Here is a 20,754-nt window from a genome sequence, read left to right as displayed (position 1 = left end):
TGCGGCAAGCCCTAGTGGTTGACTGAACCCTGTGATCTACCTAGAGCTACTCTTAAGTTGATTGGTAGGTCCGATCAGATTCTAGGGTTTCTTATTAACCCTACTGCAAGCTTATCTATACAGTTTGGACTGTGCGACTGAATTGCTTCCTTTTAGGACTGATTAAAACCCTAACTTTCCCTAGCATACAGTTTTTGTTTTAAAGCTGTTCTCAGAGTTCTAAGGGGGTTAGAGATCTACGGACAGCTATTGTTGTGTTGGCTAGTTGGTTTCAGATCAGAATTACTTTGGTTTTGTGCACATACACTGAGAATACAGATCAGGCCTATACTGTTTTGAGACTTGACAGAAATGGAGTCTAAAATTCAGGCATAAGGCAGTCTTGGGAACATCAGTTATGGTGGTATTTCTGAGATGGGTGGTCAGATTACGACCGTAAAGTTTGATGGATCAAACTATTTGGAATGGGCCCAATCAGCCATGATGGCTATTGGTGGAAGAGGTAAATTAGGGTACCTCCTGGGAGATATGAAAGAACCTTCCAAGGGAGACGCGACATATACCAAGTGGATGCAAGAAAACTACTTGGTTATGACATGGCTGTGTAATTCTATGCAGCCTCATATTAGCCGGAATTATTTGTGGGCAAAGACAGCGAAAGAGATATGGGATGTTATGAAAGAAACTTACTCCCAACCCCTTAATGTTGCCAGAGCATATGAATTGAAATGTGAAGTGAACACCCTTAAACAATGAGAGAAACCGGTATCGGTCTACTTCTCTACCTTGAAGTCCCTGTGGCATGAGATTGATCACTTAGAGACTCTTGAGTGGGAGAGTCCCAAAGATGCTCAGACCCATAGAAAGCACATCGAGACAAACAAAGTGTTTGAGTTCCTGGTGGGACTGAACTCAAAATATGATATTGTGAGGCAGCAGATTTTGACTAGAGACAGTGTGGCTCTCTCTCAGGCTTACTCATTTGTATACGGTGAAGAAACCAGAAGGAAGGTTATGATGCAACCCATATCAGCCTTTGTAGCGGCTACACCCAAATCAGGGGGTGATTCAGAGAAGGACAGGAGGAAGGAAGACAAGAAGGATGTAGTATGTGAACATTGTAAGAAACCCAAACATACAAAAGAGACATGTTGGAAACTGCACCCCCACTTGGTTCCTGCGAAGTTAAGAAACAAGAAAGGCACTGCTCATGTAGCCATGAACACTAATTCAGCATCCTCATCTGGCACAAAAGGAACATCTTTGGAGACCTTAGCTGCAGTTCGGGCTGCCCTAATACAGCTAGAAAAGGAGGTTGGAAATTCAGCTCAGCCACCGCAGCCTCCATCAGCCCCTGTCACATCTGCCTTCGCCCATTCAGGTACTCGAGCTTCAGCCTATCATGCCTCAGCTCCGGGTACTACTGAACCTTGTTGGGTAATAGACTCAGGTGCATCTGATCACATGACTAGTTTGCCTTCACTGTTTACTACTTACCATTTGTCTTCTGGTAGGGATAAGGTATCTATTGTTGATGGCTCCCTGGTTCCTATTTCTAGGAAGGGTGACATCAAACTTTCAGATACTATCTCCCTATCATCTGTTTTGCATGTGCCTGAGCTTGATACTAACCTTCTTTCAGTCAATAGTATTACCAAGCATATGAACTGCTCAGTAACCTTCTTCCCTGACCGATGTGTTTTTCAGGACTTGGAGACGCAGAAGGTGATTGGGACTGGCCGTGAGATGAAAGGGATCTATCTGCTCAGGGAGCAGTTCCGTCAGGGAGAGTCAGTAGAGAAGTTGTCTTTTGTTTCTCAGAGTGTGAGTCCAGTTATGCTTTGGCATAACCGATTAGGTCATTTGTCTTTTCGATCTTTACAGAGTCTGTTTCCTACTTTATTTGAGTCTATTGAGTTGTCTCAGCTACAGTGTGAAAGTTGTGAGTTTGCTAAGCATTGCAGAAAGCCTTATTTATTGAGTAATAAAAGGAGTGATAATTCTTTTGATATTGTGCATATTGACGTTTGGGGGCCTTATCATATCCCTTCCATGGGTGGGTACAGATATTTTTTGTTATTTGTTGATGACCATACCCGCTTTTCTTGGGTTTATCTCATGCATTCACGAGATGAGGTACCTTCCCTGACCCAAAATTTTCACCAAATGATCCTAACCCAGTTTGATGCCAAGATCAAAGTTCTCCGATCTGATAACGCAAAGGAATACTTTGCTAAATCATTGACATCTTATCTTCTTCATCATGGGGTTATCCACCAGAGCTCTTGCCCTCATACACCTCAGCAGAATGGAGTTGCCGAGAGGAAGAATATGCACATTTTGGAAGTGGCTAGAAGCCTCATGTTTACTTCCAATGTCCCTATTCGCTTCTGGGGGGATGCTATCCTCACGGCGGTATACCTTATTAATCGAGTCCCTTCTAGGGTCCTTGATATGCGATCTCCTTTTTCACTTCTACACCCACGTGAGGACTTGTTTTCTATTCCCCTTAAGACATTCGGTTGCACTTGCTTTGTTCAGCTTCTCGGACCCCATCCCTCCAAGTTCGAACCCAAAGCCTCCAAATGCATCTTCCTTGGTTATGCACAAACTCAAAAGGGTTATTGCTGTTATGATCCTGTCTCCAGGAGGAAGTTTGTCTCCATGGATGTCACTTTCTTTGAAGGGACACCCTATTATCCTTGGGTTGCCCCTCAGGGGGAGAGTAGTGAGAGTGGGGGTTTGAGTCCTTGTCTTCAGGGGGAGAGCAGTGAGAGTGGGGCAGTTCCTTTACCTATTCCATTGGGTGATGAGAACTACAATGGAAAGGGTGGTCAGATGGATCAAGAATTGAGGGAAAGCTGCAACGGTGAGGGTGGTCAGAGGGATCAGGAGTTGAGGGTTTATCACAGGCGGTGCAGGTAGGTTGATCCTGATCATCAGCAGTCCTGACCAGCTCCAATCTCATCTACAGCTCCAGGTCCAGATACCTCAGTCCCAGAGCCCACAGAGACTTACCCTACAGATGATCTTGACCTTCCAATTGCAGTCCGTAAAGGGAAACAACATTGTACCACATCCACAGCCCATTGTATTTCCCATTTTTTATCCTATGATCGCCTATCTCCTACCTACAGGTCCTACCTTAGCTCCATTTCCAATGTCCCTATTCCAAGAACAGTGCAAGAAGCCCTATCCGTCCGTGAATGGAAAGATGCAATGCAAGTTGAGATGGATGCTCTGTTGAAGAACAACACCTGGGAGGTAGTTGATATGCCAAAAGGAAAGAAACTAGTTGGATGCAGATGGGTATTTACGGTAAAGCATAATGCAGATGGATCTATTGAGAGGTATAAAGCTCAGTTAGTTGCAAGAGGGTTTACACAGACTTATGGCATAGATTACTTGGAGACATTTGCACCGGTAGCCAAGATGACTATTATTCGAGTTCTCTTGTCCCTTGCAGCAAGTCACACTTGGCCTTTATACCAAATGGACGTGAAAAATGCATTTTTGAATGGAGATCTGCAGGAAGAAGTTTACATGCGTTTGCCTCCTGGATTCTATGATGCAGAAGTAGGTAAGAAGATCTGCCGGCTCAACAAGGCTTTGTATGATTTGAAACAGTCACCTAGGGCTTGGTTCGATAGATTCAGACTAGCACTTGTGAAATATGGATATGTACAGACCCAATCAGATCATACCCTATTCATCAAGAGGGTGGAGTCCTCTTTGACACTGTTGGCAGTATATGTTGATGATATTGTGGTCACAGGGAATGATAGCCATGAGATTGAGTCTCTTAAACAGCTTCTTCACCAAGAATTTGAGGTGAAGGACCTTCGTGTACTCCGGTATTTTTTGGGTATTGAGGTTGTTAGAGCCAAACAGGGGATCTTTATATCTCAGAGGAAATATGTCCTAGACCTGTTGGCAGAAACTGGAAAGTTAGGTGTCAAGCCTGCAGATACACCAATTGAACAGAATCACAGGATTAGTGCCGAGAGTGGGAAGCTTCTTGAAGACAAAGTTATGTTCCAACAACTGGTAGGAAAGCTCCTATATCTCTGCCTCACTCGGCCAGATATTACTTATGTTGTTAGTGTTGTCAGTCATTACATGCATTCTCCTAGAACCACACATCTTCTTGCGGTAGAAAGAATCTTAGCCTACTTGAAGAGATGCCTAGGTAAGGGTATACTTTTCAAGAACAACAATCACATGAAGGTGGAGGTTTATACTGATGCAGATTGGGCTGGGAGTGTTGATGACAGAAAGTCTACCTTGGGATATTGTGCCCTTGTGGGAGGAAACCTTGTCTCCTGGAGAAGTAAGAAACAAAGTGTTGTCTCCCGATCAAGTGCTGAAGCAAAATACAGGTCCATGGCCAATGGAGTGGCTGAAATCCTATGGCTAAGATCTCTACTTGAGGAGTTGGGTATTGAGTATGAGAAGCCCCTGATGTTGTACTGTGATAATCAAGCCGCCATTAATATAGCACATAATCCAGTACAGCATGACAGAACGAAACATATTGAAGTTGACCGCCATTTTGTGCGAGAGAGGGTCTCATCTCAAGAAGTATGCCTCCCTTACATCACATCCAGTATGCAACTAACAGACATTCTTACTAAAGTTGTATCAAGAAAGAAGCTAGAGGCGGATCTATCCAAGTTGGGAATGATGAACATATACTCCCAACTTGACGGGGAGTGTAGAGAACATTGATGTGGGCCCCACAGCTGTGGTCCCACTCTGTCCGTAGGGTAGAATGTATCTAGTCACAGCTGTGGTTATTTTGTTGTTCTGTTATTTCTAGTTTCAGTTTTATATTGTTTGTTATTTGTTAGCAGTTATGATGTAAACACCAAGGGCAGATATGTCCTTTCATGTAACTAGCATAACCTATATATATTAACTTAAAGTGGCGGCGGCAGAATATTGACATTCTGTTCTTCTCCTCAAGATCTGTGTTCTATTGCTCTTCCATCACTCTTTCTTCTACATCTTCTTCACTTTCTCTTCTCATCGAACCTGAAATCTCTTACTGATCAAGACTGAATAGCAGTCTTGAAAACCTACAGAAATAAATAGTACAAACTATGCTTTGCAATTAAAGGTAGAAATGAATTTCTTATTTATCTTGAGCAGACCAAGGTAGAAAAATATATAATATACAGAAGTAGCATATTAGCCTGTGTTGGAACTGCGTCAATCTTACAAAATCAGAAAATTGAATCTATTTCATGTCCAGATCAAATAAAGAGAAAAAAACAGCAAGTAAAAAAGAATCACAATGAACACTTAATGGTCTTCATGACATAAAAAATTACAATTTCATCTAAGAAAGTGTGAAGAAAATTCAGTGTTGTTATTATAAATACCTCATTCAATATGGTAAGTGTAGTCTCAGGTTTCAGCTCTTTAATGCGGAGATCACTTCTCACCCAAGAACGAAAGCCACCTTGAACCAGGTATGTTCTCTGTCATACAAGAACAAAGTCAAATAGCTATAGATTACAATGAGCTTTCCAGTTCTATAAGACCTGAAAACAAGTTAGCTGTTGGGGTTTAAAAAACTTTTCATTTGACAGGACACGCAGACAAATATGTTACATACACCGCAAGTTTGCATTACCTAACTAATGTTTTCAACCCATGGTTTAACCAGCTAGTTGGACTAATCAACCCATCACCAAACCAGAAATCCAGGTCACATTACCACCAAACCGCTTGCATGCAACAAAAAAAGAAAAAAGAAAAAACACTGACCCGATCAATGATCCGGTGATCCATCTAGTTGAACCACTGAACTTTTGACACAGTCAGCAGGTCATGGGTTATATATCAGTTCACTTTTCTTTTTCTTTTCTTTTTTTGTATTTTTATCCATTTCCACCATTAATAAAAAATTCATTTATCACAGTTATTTTTGTTTAATATGATGAATATATACTATTAGAGATATGCCCATTTTCTACAAATTTTTGTACTTTTATGTATTTTGTATTTTTATTATTTAGTTGTGATGTCTATTAGTATTTAGAAGCTTGGTATTAATTGAGATTTCATATTCGTGACATACACGTCTGAATTTGGTTCAGCAGGGCAAAAAAACCGGTTCCCAATAAAAATTGCAAAATAAAATTAAAAACATAAAACTAGCCAAAAAAACAAACAAAGAAAGGAAACACAAAGAAAATTTGAAAGAAAATACATTCATTCTTCGTTTGACAAGAATCATAACATGACTGAGAGATTGAGTCCATATTTCCAACATTAAATGGATCAAGGATGAATAAAGTACCATTATCAAGAATGAAGGTAGCCTCACTTTGTAATATGATAACATCAAGATTTCTAGCCACAAATCCCGCCTTCCAAAATTTCTTGCAAATGGAACTTTTTTTGGATATTCAAGCAATATTTGCTTATATTAGGTCTTTAAAAGATTGTGGTAAATAAAAAATTATAAAGGAAAGAAATGATATTCTATTTTCTAAGCATATAAACATCATCAGGTGGCTCAGTTATGGAAAAGAAAATCCATCATTTTTTGGTATTTTAAGAAAAAAAAATCTACCTATCCTCATAATATATTTGAGTGTTGTTATCCTCATAATATATCTACTTTTTCAGAGACTTATTTCTTATTTTCTCTGTTCGCAAGAGTTGCTTCTTTTCTTAGATGGAGCCCAATGGGTGTAGGTAATACTTGCCTTAACCCCGAATTTCCTCAATGATCTTGCAATGCCTTTGGAGCGAGTACCATCATAATCCATAATTAGGACCTTGGACCTGTCCTATAGGTGGGAGAACATAATGATTATGAGACATCATTTGTAAATCTAAATACAAGCATCCATATCTTCAAGAGCAAGAATCCACATATAAATGATGAGCTACATACTCTAACAATCTTTAAGTTTCGAATGACCGCAGCAACTATGGCATCATCAAGCTCTTTTCCACTCTTCACTAACTTCCTTTCAGAACCACCAATCTGAAGATTCAACAATAAATGAACTCAGAACAATAAAAAAACATAAATAAACTCCATATAAGACAGCTTCTCTTTTTTTCTCTTAAATCGATTGTAAGTTCATTAAGAAAATAGATATACTTAGGTGGCATGAGGAGTAAGGATATAAATGCAATTCTGGGTTGTGTGCGTGTGTGTATAGAGAGAGAGATTAAGAAAGCAACTCATCAGTCAATTTCATGAGTTTTCTGTTCTTTCTGGTTCTACGCTTCTCTTTTCTGTTTTCTCTGATATTCAGCAGATCCACTGTCAGAACATGGTAGAATAGCAGGTTTAAAGCCTAAGTTCTACAAGACACAATTCCACATGGAAAGTTAGTCTCCTGTATTTTGAGCTCCATTGTGCCTCACATTAGTGTTCCCATGAGAAGACTAAGGACTGCCTATGAGATGTATTCCTATTTGAAAAAGGTTTATCATTAGTCCAATATGTCACGGCAATACCAGATTAAATCTGAAATCTTTGCCTATTGCCAGGGGGACAAAAAGATACAAGAATACTATGCAGGCTTTATTGATCTCTAGGCTGAATATGAACTAGTTCATATTGAACCATCTGATCCCGTTGAATGTGTCAAGTATTTATAGAAACATTTTGAAAATAGAAAAGTGAACCAGTTTCTCATAAGGTTAAGACCTAAGTATGAAATAATCAGGTCAAATATTTTGAGTAGAGGAACTCTTCCAGACTTAGACTCTGTGATGGGAGAGTTGTTGAGGGAAGAAACTAGACTCCTAACTGCTGCAAACATAGAAGGGAAAAATCCTGATTCAGGGATTGATACTGTTTTTCTTGCATGAGGGAATAAAAAATCTGGTGGAAAAGACCCTTCTAAAACTCAATGCTATGAATGTAAGGGATATGGACATATAGCTTCTCATTGCAAAAAGAAGAATGTCTACACCTATTGCAAACAACACGGACATATCATTCCAGATTGCCCAATTCGTCCACCCAAGGGACCCATGAAGAAGAATCAGCCATGAGCTTATCAGGCGTCTAAGGGATGAGTGTCCAATACCCCTATTGCCAAGGGAGAATCCTCTGCTTCCATGAATAAGGAAGAGATACAACAACTGGTATCCTCTACTATCTCATTTGCCTTTTCTACTATTGACCTATCTGGTGAGTTCTCCGGTTATTGCTCTTCTCCCTCTCACGTTTGGATAATTGATTTTGGTGCTACAAATCATATGACTGGAGCCTATCCTGAACCCTCAAACAGACTGTTTGAGACCAACCATAGACATATTGTCACTACTAATGGTGAGAAACTTGACATCATTAGGAGTGATGACTTGTGTATCAAACTTTCCCTCTCAAACTCCTTGTCCCTTGATAAAACTTTCCTTGTTCCTAAACTTACTGCCAACCTTATTTCAGTTGATCAACTAGTTGATGAAGTCATATTTTAACCTTTTCCTCTGATGGTTGTTTGATTCAGGACCAATGCACTAGGAAGGTGAAAGGGAAGGGGTGTAGGATGGGCCGCTTGTTTGCATTGGAGTTTGAGAAATCCCAACCAGCATCATCCTCTGCTTATTTGAGTTCTTCTACATCGAGTCAGAAAAACTATGTCTGGGATTTGTGGCATAAATACTTGGGCCACCCAAATTTTAAAAAACTTAAATACTTATTTGAGTATGGTTTTATTAAAACTAAAGTTCCTTTTATGAAATCCTTTGATACATCTTGTGTTTCTTGTTGTTTGAGTAAGAGTCATAACTAACCGTTCATTCACCAACTTTAACATGCTACTTTGCCTTTTGAAATTATTCATAGTGATGTTTGGACTTCATCTGTTGTTTCTTGGATGGGATACAAGTATTTTGTGTTATTCATTGATGACTGTACCAGGTACACTTGGATCTACTTTCTCAAACACAAATCGGAAGTTTTCCCAACCTTTCGGTTATTTCATAACATGGTTCGAGTTCATTTCCAAGCGAATGTGCAGAGCTTACGCTCAGACTCGGGGGGAGAATACAGTGACGGAGAATTTTTGGCTTATCTGAAACATCATGACATACGAGTCCAATGATGTTGTCCAAACACTCCTCAGCAAAATGGTGTTGCAGAAAGAAAGAATGGCCACATTCTCGGTGTTGTAAGGACTCTTCTACAAGAATCACATGTGCCTCCCACGTTCTAGGTAGAGGCCAATAGCATGCCAACTAACATATCTCCTCACCAAAAGATGTTTGCATCCCCCCCAGATCTTTCCCATCTTCTTGTCTTTAGGTGTCTATGCTCTGTTCATCTCCCTCCTCGTGAACGCTCAAACCTTTCAGCTCAATCTATCATGTGCGCTTTTATGGGATATAGCCCTAACCACAAGGGATTCCTTTGTTACAATCCCTCAGCACATCATATTCGTATTTCTCAAAATGTGATTTTTATTGAGCATATCTCCTTTTTTTTAGGAATTGTCAAGTTATCTACACCCTCTATTTCAGTTTTGCATGATTTTGAACCACAGGATACTCCATCGTCCACTTCTGAGAAGGATCTTCTTGTCTTCTCTCGCAAGCGGGTTCATGGTCCAGCTCCTACGCCTACAACCCCTCTTCCTCTTAGTCCAGATCCCTCGCCCATCACAGACAACCCTGTAAGTGATGCCCCAGTTTCAGATTCCTCAATTATTTCTCCCGTACCTTTATGTCGTTCTACTCGTATCTCTAGACCACTTGATTGCTATGGTTTTCCTTCAAACCATAGCTCATTCTCTACTGTTATGACCTCAACAGATATTCCCCGTTCTTACCAGCAGGCTCGTAGCAGCCCTCAGTGGAAAGATGCCATGGATGCAGAGATTCAAGCTTTGCATGAGAATGACACCTAGGACCTTGTCCCATCACCTTCAGATGGCTCTATTATTGGGAGAAAATGGGTCTATTCCATCAAGCTAAAATCTGATGGATCTTTGGACCGTTACAAAGCCAGGCTGGTGGCACAGGGATATACGCATGAATATGGCATTGATTATGAGGAGACTCTTGACAGTGTAGCCGGCCAGAGATAGGTGGAAGAGGAGAGAAGAAAAGAGAAGAGAAGAGAGGATAGAAGAGAGAAGGTTTGCAATGTAACAGTACTGGCGGCGCTAGTGTTTATTTTACTATATATAGGGCGATAGAAATAACAAGGGAAAAAGACCCTTGTGCCCCTGAGTACAATAACAGACATAACAGAAATAAAAAAACGAAATAAAAAACACTCTAATTAGCCAAACAGGCCCTAACAACTGCAACTAAGTTATTTTAACATTATTCCAACACTCCCCCTCAAGTTGGAGCATAGATGTCAATCATGCCCAACTTGTCACACAAATCTTTGTGTCGCACATGATGAAAACCTTTGGTGAAGATATCTGCAAGTTGCTCTTCCGAGTTGACATATGGTGTGCACACTTCTCCACTTTCAAGTTTCTCTCTGATAAAATGCTTGTCCACTTCAATGTGTTTCATCCTATCATGCAGAACTGGATTAGCAACAATATTGATGGCTGCTTTATTGTCACAGTAGAGTGACGTAGGATTGCTTACTACGAAACCCAATTCACCAAACAGATTTCTTATCCACATGATTTCCGCAACCCCATGAGCCATCGCTCTATACTCTGCTTCAGCACTAGATCTAGCCACCACACTTTGTTTTTTGCTTCTCCATGTGACAAGGTTTCCTCCTACAAAGGCATAATAACCACTGGTAGACTTTCGGTCATTGACTGCTCCTGCCCAATCTGCATCAGTATATACTTCCACTTTTAAGTGACTGTGTTTCTAGAACAACAAACCAGCTCCAAGAAACTTCTTAAGATATCTCAAGATCCTCTCTGCAGCCTCAAAGTGAGTTGTCATCGGGCTGTGCATGAATTGACTAAGGACACCCACTGCATAGGCAATATCAAGCCTGGTCATAGACAAATACAAAAGTCTCCCCACGAGTCTCTGGAACATCTTTACATCTTTCAAAAACTCTCCCTGATTGTCTCCCAGATGGTGATTAGGTTCAATAGGTGAATCAGATGGTTTTACCCCCAACTTGCCTGTATCTTCTAGTAGATCTAGTACATACTTCCGTTGGGAAATAAAGATGCCCTTGTGAGAGCAGGCAACTTCAATTCCAAGAAAGTATCGTAAGGGGCCTAGATCCTTCACCTCAAATTTAGTGGCTAAGAATTTTTTTTAGTCTCTGGATTTCAGCCTCCCAATCTCCTGTGATCACTATGTCATCCACATACACAATAAGAGTTGCAATTTCACCTTCACCTCTTTTTACAAACAAGGTATGATCTGACTGGCATTGTTTGAATCCCATTTGTTGGACTGCTAAATGGAACTTACTAAACCAAGCCCGAGGTGATTGCTTCAATCCATATAGGGGCTTTTTCAACCTGCACACCTTTTGTTCACTGCCTTTGGCACAGAACCCTGGAGGTTGGGTCATGTACACCTCCTCTTCCAAATCACCGTTCAAGAAGGCATTCTTGATGTCCAATTGGTGAAGATCCCAGTCAAGATTTGCTGCCAAGGAAAGGAGAATCCGGATGGAGTTCATCTTCACTACAGGAGCAAAAGTCTCTGCATAGTCCACTCCATATACCTGTGTGAAGCCTCTTGCTACCAGTCTAGCCTTGTACCTTTCAACAGTTCCATCAGCCTTGTGTTTCACTGTGAATACCCACTTGCACCCCACTGGTTCCTTCCCCTCGGGAAGACCTACCAACTCCCACGTACCATTTTTGTGTAAGGCATCAATTTCTTCCTGCATTGCATCTGTCCATTCAGGTTTTGACAAAGCATCTGCCATGGTCTTAGGGATGGGAACACTATCCACAGAGGAGAGGAAGGCACCGTACGAAGGTGAAACATGCTCATAGGACACAAAGTTAGAGATAGAATGATTAGTGGTACAAGATCTAACACCCTTTCTCTTAGCAATAGGAATATTAAGATCATTGGGGACATGTGAATCAACATTTAAAGGAGCAATGGGAGCAAGTGTACCTGGCTGATGAGACGGATCTGCCTTGGGTGAATCTGCTGATGTTAGTTGCATAGTGTCCGGCTCCACGGCTCTTGAACTCTACTGGCTCTTATGGCGACAATGGAAAACCCGAAACGGAGGAGGATCGGGTAAAGGAGGTAGTTGAATCTGGGTCGTCGCCTGTTTCTCCTCAACCCTACTCTCCCCCTGAGGAGAAACCGAGAAGAACGGTTGGCTCTCAAAGAATGAGACATCAATGGAAACATAGTACTTGCAGGCAATGGGATCATAGCAACGATACCCCTTTTGAGATGAAGGGTAACCAAGAAAAACACAAGGACTAGCCTGAGGGTCAAGTTTACCACGAGTAGGTGGTAGGTTGTGGACAAAACGACACTCAAAAACACGCATCGGAATGGTGGACAGCGAGGCTGTAGGGAACAGGAGCTGATGTGGGACCTTATACTCTAGTAGTCGATAGGGCATGCGATTGATGATATATGTCGCACACAATACTGCATCCATCCAGAACTGTTTTGGCACATTCATATGAATCAGCAAGCCACGAGCAACTTCAAGAAGGTGACGATTTTTTCGTTCAGCCACACCATTTTGTTGGGGTGTCCTGGCACAAGAGCTTCGCTGAAGTGACCCACTCGAAGCAAAGAACTTCGTGAGATCACTATGGAAATATTCATTTGCATTGTCCGACTGGAAAATATAAATTTCCGTTTGGAACTGAGTGAACACCATGCGTTGAAAATCTTTCACAATTTGTGGCACTTCATCTCGAGATCACATAGGGTAAACCCAAGTGTATTGAGAATAATCATCAATCAAAGTAACAAAATACTTATAGCCAGCCGCAATAGGTAGAGTAACAGGGCCCCAAACATCAGAATACACAATATGAAATGGAAATTCAGATATTTTATTTCTTAAAGGTAAAGAACTTCTACAATGCTTACTCAACTGACAAGTTTGACACTGTAACCGACTCACTGACAAGGATTCAAACAACTTTGGGAACATAACTTTTAACGACTCAAAAGAAAGATGACCTAAACGACTATGCACCATGCTTCCTCGACGAACTTGTGGACTTAGTCGCCACTAGACCAGCATTATTCTCCAACACGTAGAGACCATCCACCATGCTTCCTCTACCAATCGTCTTCCCCGAGGTCAAATCCTGAAACACACATGAAGACGGAAAAAAAGTGACTGAGCAGTTCAAAGAGTGAGTAATACTACTAATGGACAACAAATTAATAGGTAATTTCGGAACATGCAGGACATTAGGAAGAGTAAGGCCAAGTGGGAGAGATATGGTGCCTCGGCCAGTTATGGTAGAAAAAGAACCATCAACCAGTCTTACCTTATCTCTCCCAGAGATAAGGTTATATGTCTGGAACAAATTTGCTTACCGGTCATGTGATCTGAGGCTCCGGAGTCAATAATCCAAGGTGAATCAGTAGTATGAGATGACACATGGAAGGCTGTGGCATTACCTGATGTAGACGCAAATGAGGTAGGAGTAGGCCCAGAATCCACCTGGCGGAGAGTCCTACCATACAATTCCAAATGTTCACGGAAGGAGTTGATAATATCTTCCTTAGGGTCAGAACCGGGATGTCTCTCCTGAGTTACGGAAGGACTAGTCTCTGTCGATGCCAGATTAGCTAAGTTATACCTTTTTTTATTCTACTGGCCTGGTTTCTTGCCCTGATCCGGTGCTGACTTCTTACCCAAATCCTGTGCCCATTTGGGTTTTCCATGGAGATCCCAGCATGTATCTTTAGTGTGTCGTGTCTTCTAGCAGTGAGTGCACCAAAGCTTGCTTTTATCTTCTGTTTTTTTCTGAGTGTCACCCCTTTTAAAGCCACCTCCGACATTTGTATCTGAATTTCCCCGGACCGCTAGGGCAACTGACTCCCCTTCTACACCATTCATCACACTTCTTCTGCTTTCTTCTGAATGCACCAAGGCATACACCTCCTGAACTGATGGCAAGTCTTTACTACCCAAGATCTGTACCCTGATGGACTCATATGACTGATTCAGCCCTAGGAGAAAGGCAAACACGCGTTGCTGTGATACAAGTGACTTATAGGCCTTTGCATCTTCATCACATTTCCAATTCACATTCTGATAGTGATCAAGTTCTTTCCATATTGATGTCAAATCAGAATAGTACATCGAGAGACTCCTCTCCCCCTGCTTGCAAGTAGAAGATTCAGCTTGTAGTTGATATATCTTGGCATAGTGTCTCTGTTCTAAATAAGTGGACTCGCTTGTTCCCATATCTCATAAGCAGTTTCAGCCCACATAAAGGTCTTCCTTACTTGTGGCAGCATTGAAACCAAGAGCCAAGACATCACCATACTGTTCTCTTGGTTCCACCTATCATGCTCAACACTTCCATACTTTGGTTCCTTTACTCTCCCATTGATGTATCCTATTCGCCCCCTAGCAGTGATGTAGAGTTTTATCCCCCTAGACCACTCAAGGTAATTCAAACCATCAAAGGGAATGACAGCCATGGGAAAGCTCATATCCATTCCCCCACTCACTCCATTGTGGCTCCCTGAGATCTCTGAAGTAGCAGAATTCTCAGTCGATATGGTCAAGCAGTTAATCAGTCCCACACACCGGACTTAGGACCCCTCCTTACTCCACAAAGCAATGCTCCACTCAGTTCACACCCACACACTCGGGTTTACCAACTAGATTGAGCACAAACAGTACCAAATTCTGGACAAAACTGAGGTAATATTCGGCAGTTTCAGACCTGTATGGTTTTATCAGTCCCCACCTACCAGAATTCCAGAAGGGCTAATAGCCACTAATCAGCAGGAGAGATCCTTCTTGCTTATAGTCAACTCAAACCATTGAGAAGACAGGTCAGCATTGACCTACAGTTGTCTTAACACATGAACAGAATCACACGATCCAAGAAAACTAGGATTACACAGGTTCGACAGCATTCAGCCGCCCCAGATTCATAGGGTTTTCACTCGGCACATGACTAAGGAGAGTAAAGAAGAGAAAAAGGGAGAAATGTACCAGTCATAGCTATTCTGTAGTCCAGAATCAGATTTCCTTTCTGCTAGTCTGTTCGATCTATTCTTTGGGTTGATCGATCTTCTCTTGCACTATCTTTCAACCGGATGTAAAAAATGCCTTTTTACATGGGCATCTAAAGGAAACAGCATATATGAAACCTCCTCCCGGGTACTATAGTGATCTCTCCCTTGTCTGTCAGCTAAAGAAGTCCCTCTACGGGCTCAAGCAAGCCCCTCAAGCTTGGTTTGAAAAATTCAGAGATGTTGTGCAAGCTAGATATAGCCAAAGTGCATCAGACTACTCTCTTCTTTGTCCGAAAAAGACCCCAGGGCCTTACCATTCTCTTACTATATGTGGATGACATATTGTTGACTGGAGATGATATAGAAGGAATTCAGGACCTCAAATCTCTTCTCCACAGATCCTTTCACATGAAAGATCTCAACCCTCTTAACTATTTCTTGGGACTTGAAGTTCAACAGAGCTCCCAGGGTTATTTTGTTTGCCAACACAAGTATGCCTCTGATCTTGTTAAGTTGGTCAACCTCACTGATGGTAAACAAGTTGATACTCCCTTGGAGCTGAATGTCAAATTATCCAAATCAAAGGCTCCTTGCTTCCTGATGCTTCCCTCTATCAGCAACTTGTAGGGTCTCTCATCTATTTGACCATGACTCGTCCTGACATCTCACATGCAATTCAAGTTGTTAGTAAGTTTGTCTCTGCCCCTCATCAACCTCATTTGACTGCAGTGCATCGAATCATCTGCTATGTTCGGGGCTCTTTATCACAAGGTCTTTTCTTCTCTTCATCTTCTTCTCTCCAACTGAAGGCCTATGCTAATGTAGATTGTGTTGGATGCCCTGACACACGCCGCTCCACTACCGGGTGGTGTGTCTTCATGGGTGACTCTCTAATATCATGGAAATGCAAGAAACAACAGACTGTTTCCAAGTCCTCTACGAAAGCAGAGTACAGGGAAATGTCATCTGTTTGTAGTGAAGTTGTTTGGCTTCAATCTTTATTTCAAGAGTTGGGTCATTCCTCTCCTATGCCCATTACTCTGCATGCGGACAACACTAGTGCTATTAAGATTGCCTCTAATCCTGTCTTTCATGAAAGGACAAAGCATATTGAGGTGGACTACCACTTTATCCTCAACCTGTTTCTTGCAAACTCTATCTCTCTCCCTCATGTTGCCTCTGATATGCAAGTTGCTGACATCTTCACAAAGGCTATGATTAGGTCCAAACACTTATTTCTAGTAAGCAAATTAATGCACATGCCTCTGCATCAGTTTGAGGGGGAGTGTGAAGAAACTCCCTGATGTACCATTTTACTGTAGTTCTTATTGTATTGTTTCTCTTATTTTATTATTATTTTCTCTTCAGCCCTGCAAGGGCCTCTCTATAAATTCTCTTATTTTTGTTGCCCTACAAGGGCCTCTTGTAAATTCTTTAATTTCATTTTCTATATAAAGGACTCTTGGGGTAGGGTCGAGGTATCCATTCTTCATCCCCAGAATTTTGTATTCTGCTCTGGGTCTGTTGACACAAGATCTACTACTGGTTGGTGTGTTCTCTTTGGTAATTTCTCATCTCCTAAAAATGTAAGAAACAATAGACAGTATCTAATTCATCTACTAAGAAGAATACCAGACCATATCTTCAATTTGTAGTGAGATTATAAGGCCTTGTTGCAAGACTTGGCCATGGATCATTTCCTTATTTGCTAATAACACAAGTGCCATCAAGATTTCTGTTGGAAAACGTGGGGTGTTGGAAAACATGGGGTTATTGGTGCAGATCTATATTTGGTAGTTGTGTAAAAATAGAATTGTATATATTCCTAGGATTGTGGAATGATTGATTTAGAAAGTTTTTCTTTCCATTACTTTCCTTCTATTCTTGTACTTTCTATTTTTCTACTTTCTATTTTCTTTTCTTTCTATTTTTTTCTTCTTTCTATTTATTGCAGCAGCTTACTGTATAAATATGCCGATTGGCAATAGAGTGAAATACATCAATATTCTACCATTCCAAAACATGGTATCAACGCTCTAGGTTTGTCAACCTTGAGATTTTTTTCGGCCTTCATTGCCAGTTTTTTGCGTCTTTCTCTTCTGGCCTTCAGTGTTGATCTGTAACCAGAAGTGTTCCTTTATTCTCCTTTATTCCGGCCAATTCTTCCCTCCTTTATTCTCCTTTCCTGCTGCCCTTATTTTTCCTCCATTAACAATGTCCGACATGACTGCAACAAGTGCTCCCGTCCAAACCGATGAAAGAGCAACAAATTCCCATCCTCACACTAGTGATTTGCAGAATATTCGGACAACATATAGACTGAATGGCTAGAACTACTTGAAGTGGTCACAACTAGCGCGTACCTATTTGAAGGGAAAAGGAAAAATTAGTCACCTTCTTGGAACATGGCCAAAGTTGGGCGAGCCAAATTTTGATGCTTGGGACGAAGAGGACTCCATGATCATGTCATGGTTGTGGAGTTCAATGACACCCGAGATCAGTGATACTTGTATGTTTCTTCCCTCTGCAAAGGCTATTTGGGATGCTGTCCGACAAACCTATTCCAAAGCCCATGACGCTGCTCGTGTCTATGAGGTCAAAGTGAAGACAATGGCGGCCAAACAAGGGAGCAGAAGTGTTACAGAGTATGCAAATCTGCTGCAAAATTTATGGCATGAGCTTGATCATTATCGGGTTCGTGAGACAAAGTGCCCCGATGATACTGTGATCTTGAAAAATTTTATTGAAAGAGATAGGGTGTATGATTTTTTGGTCGGACTGAATGCTGAATTTGATCAGGTCCAAATACAAATTCTTGGCAAAGAAGAAGTGCCTCCATTGAATGAAGTCATAGCCCTTGTCAAAGCTGAGGAAAGTCGTCGTGGAATCATGCTTGAGCCTAAAGATCCCGAAAGCTCAGCCATGGTGGCAAGGGGAGGTAATGGTTCAAAGGGTGAGAACAATCACAACTTGGCTCATGACACAACTACCCGTGACTCTAACGATAACCTCTGGTGCACCTATTGCAAGAAGCCCAGACACACAAAAGATCGGTGCTGGAAACTTCATGGGAAACCTCCCACATCCAACAAGGAATTGGGAAATCGAGGAGTTTCAAAAGGAGTTCAACAGGCCCATAATGTTTCCACAACCCCACAGCAAGAACACTCAAGTCAGGGACCATTTAATGATGAATAAATTGAAAGGCTAAGGAGCTTCCTGAAATCCTTGAAACTAGGAAGTGGTTCTACGTCTCTTGCTCTCTCAGGTGAGTCTTTATCTCTAGGATTACATGCCTCGGCTAGTGTTTTTCCATGGATTCTTGATTCTGGTGCTACTGACCACATGAAACCCTCTTCACTACATTTTCTCACCTATACACCTTGTCCTAGTAATAGAAAATTTTCTATTGCTGATGGTTCTTTCACCACAGTGGCAGGGATTGGGAATATTCAAATTACTCCATCCCTATTGCTTAAAAGTGTGCTTCATGTTCCTAAGTTATCCACTAGCCTTATCTCTATACATAAACTCACCCAGGATGTGAACTGCAATGTTGTGTTCTTTCCTTCTCACTGTGTATTTCAAGACCAGGTTTCAGGGAAGAAGATTGGACTTGCTAAGGAAAGGGATGGACTCTACTACCTTGAAGCAACCAGCAAACCATCTCACACTGTTATGCATGTCACACACGAGTCATTCTTATCTACCCCCAGTAAAGATTTAATTTGGCTTCATCACTTCTGTTTCAGTCATCCTTCATTTCCTATTTTAAAAACAATGCTTCCTTCCTTGTTTAAAGGAATTGATGTTGAAACCTTTCATTGTGATGTTTGTGAACTTGCTAAGCACAAAAGGGTTTCTTTCCCAATCAGCAATAAAAGATCTTCAACTCCTTTTTATTTGATTCATTCGGATATATGGGCTTCTCAAATTCCCAACATTACTGGTTCTAGATGGTTTGTTACCTTTATTGACGATTGCACTAGGGTCACATGGATCTTTCTTCTTAAGTCTAAATCTGATGTGGGTACCATTCTTCCCAACTTTTATAACATGGTCCAAACTCAATTTGGTGTAAGAATTAAAAAGTTTCGATCTGATAATGCTACAGATTATTTTAAATAGAATTTGTCCCCATTTTTTCAAAAAGAAGGCATTGTGCATGAATCCTCCTGTGCCAACACTCCCCAATAGAATGGGATAGCTGAGAGGAAAAATGGCCATCTTTTGCAAAGCACCCGAGCCTTTCTCTTTCAAAACCGGGTGCCAAAACAATATTGGGGGGAAGTTGTCCTTACTGTTGCATACACCATAAATAGACTACCATCTAAAGTTCTTGACAACCGAAGCCTAATACAAGTCCTTTCTCAATTCTAGCCTGATATTCGAACCTCAAATAATCTCACACCAAGAATTTTTGGCTGCATTGCCTTTGTTCATGTCCATAATAAGGGAAAATTGGATCCACGAGCAATCAGGTGTGTCTTCTTGGGATGTTCCCCAACTCAGAAAGGTTATAAATGTTATCATCCAGCCACCAGAAGATTCTACACCTCCATCGATGTCACATTTGAGGAGGGATAATCCTTTTTCATTCAACCTTATCTTCAGGGGGAGCCCTCATTAATGGAAGATAAGGCCTCGGATCTACTCTCCTTAGATGTATTACCCTCCTCACAATCATCCAACCATCAAGAATCACATCCCTCTAAGTCACAATCCTCTGAGCCCCACATTCCTGAGTCTCAACAAGAGTCAAACAACCCGACCATTGAACCAAATTCAGACACTGTTAACCCCACCAATGATGTGCATGATGATGTGAGATATATGCAGGTTTACTCTAGGAGAAGAAATCCAGATCCTCAACTTGTGCAAGTCCAAGATTCAACTCCTAATCCTAGAACTGAGGGATATGCAGAACCTGAACCTGCACCTTCACAGTCTGAGTATGACCTACCTATTGCACTGAGAAAAGGAACCAGAGAACGTACCAAACGCCCATTGTACCCTTTATCCAAATCTATGTCTTCCAAAGATTCTCTAAATCCCATAAAAGTTTTCTAGCCAACCTTAACACCATTCCAATTCCTAATACTCTCATCGAGGCACTTTCTAATAAGGAGTGGAGAAAAGCCATGAGAGTGGAAATTGAGGCACTAGAAAAGAACAACACATGGGAAGTTGTGGATCTACCAAGAAACAAGAAGACTGTAGGTTGTAAATGGGTGTTCACAGTTAAGTACAAATCTAATGGGTCGTTATAAAGGTACAAAGCACGACTGGTAGCCAAGGGATATACACAGACTTATGGGGTAGATTATCAGGAAACTTTTGCCCCAGTAGCTAAAATGAATACAGTAAGGGTGTTGTTGTCTTTGGCTGCTAACTATAATTGGGATTTGCTACAGATTGATGTAAAGAATGCATTTCTCCATGGTGATCTAGAAGAGGAGATATACATGGACATTCCACCAGGTTTTGGAGAAGGCATTAAGGGGAACAAAGTTTGTAGGTTGAAGAAAGCACTATACGGCCTCAAACAATCTCCGAGAGCATGGTTTGGAAGGTTTACAAAGGTGATGCTTAGTACAGGTTACAAGCAAAGTCAAGGTGACCACACATTGTTTATCG

The 20,754-nt window shown here is 41.3% G+C and overlaps 1 protein-coding gene across 5 annotated transcripts in view; it reads right to left on the bottom strand.

The window, feature by feature from the left end:
• The window catches only part of LOC148845939 (Rhodanese/Cell cycle control phosphatase superfamily protein), a 71,739-nt gene that overhangs the window by 36,111 nt on the left and 14,874 nt on the right, over positions 1-20,754 (bottom strand). For all 5 annotated transcript variants that reach the window (XM_088954441.1, XM_088954442.1, XM_088954445.1 and 2 more), the window contains 3 exons: positions 6,911-7,003; positions 6,720-6,803; positions 5,385-5,483 (listed from right to left, as the gene is read on the bottom strand). In XM_088954441.1, the coding sequence (XP_088810567.1) occupies positions 5,385-5,483; positions 6,720-6,803; positions 6,911-7,003 (276 nt within the window). The remainder of the gene's footprint in view (positions 1-5,384; positions 5,484-6,719; positions 6,804-6,910; positions 7,004-20,754) is intronic.

Source organism: Nelumbo lutea, chromosome 7, assembly GCF_056320005.1.
Source record: "Nelumbo lutea isolate HS-2025 chromosome 7, American lotus-T2T, whole genome shotgun sequence".
In the NCBI taxonomy this organism is placed as follows: Eukaryota; Viridiplantae; Streptophyta; class Magnoliopsida; order Proteales; family Nelumbonaceae; genus Nelumbo; species Nelumbo lutea.
This window is presented reverse-complemented; position numbering and strand designations above follow the sequence as displayed.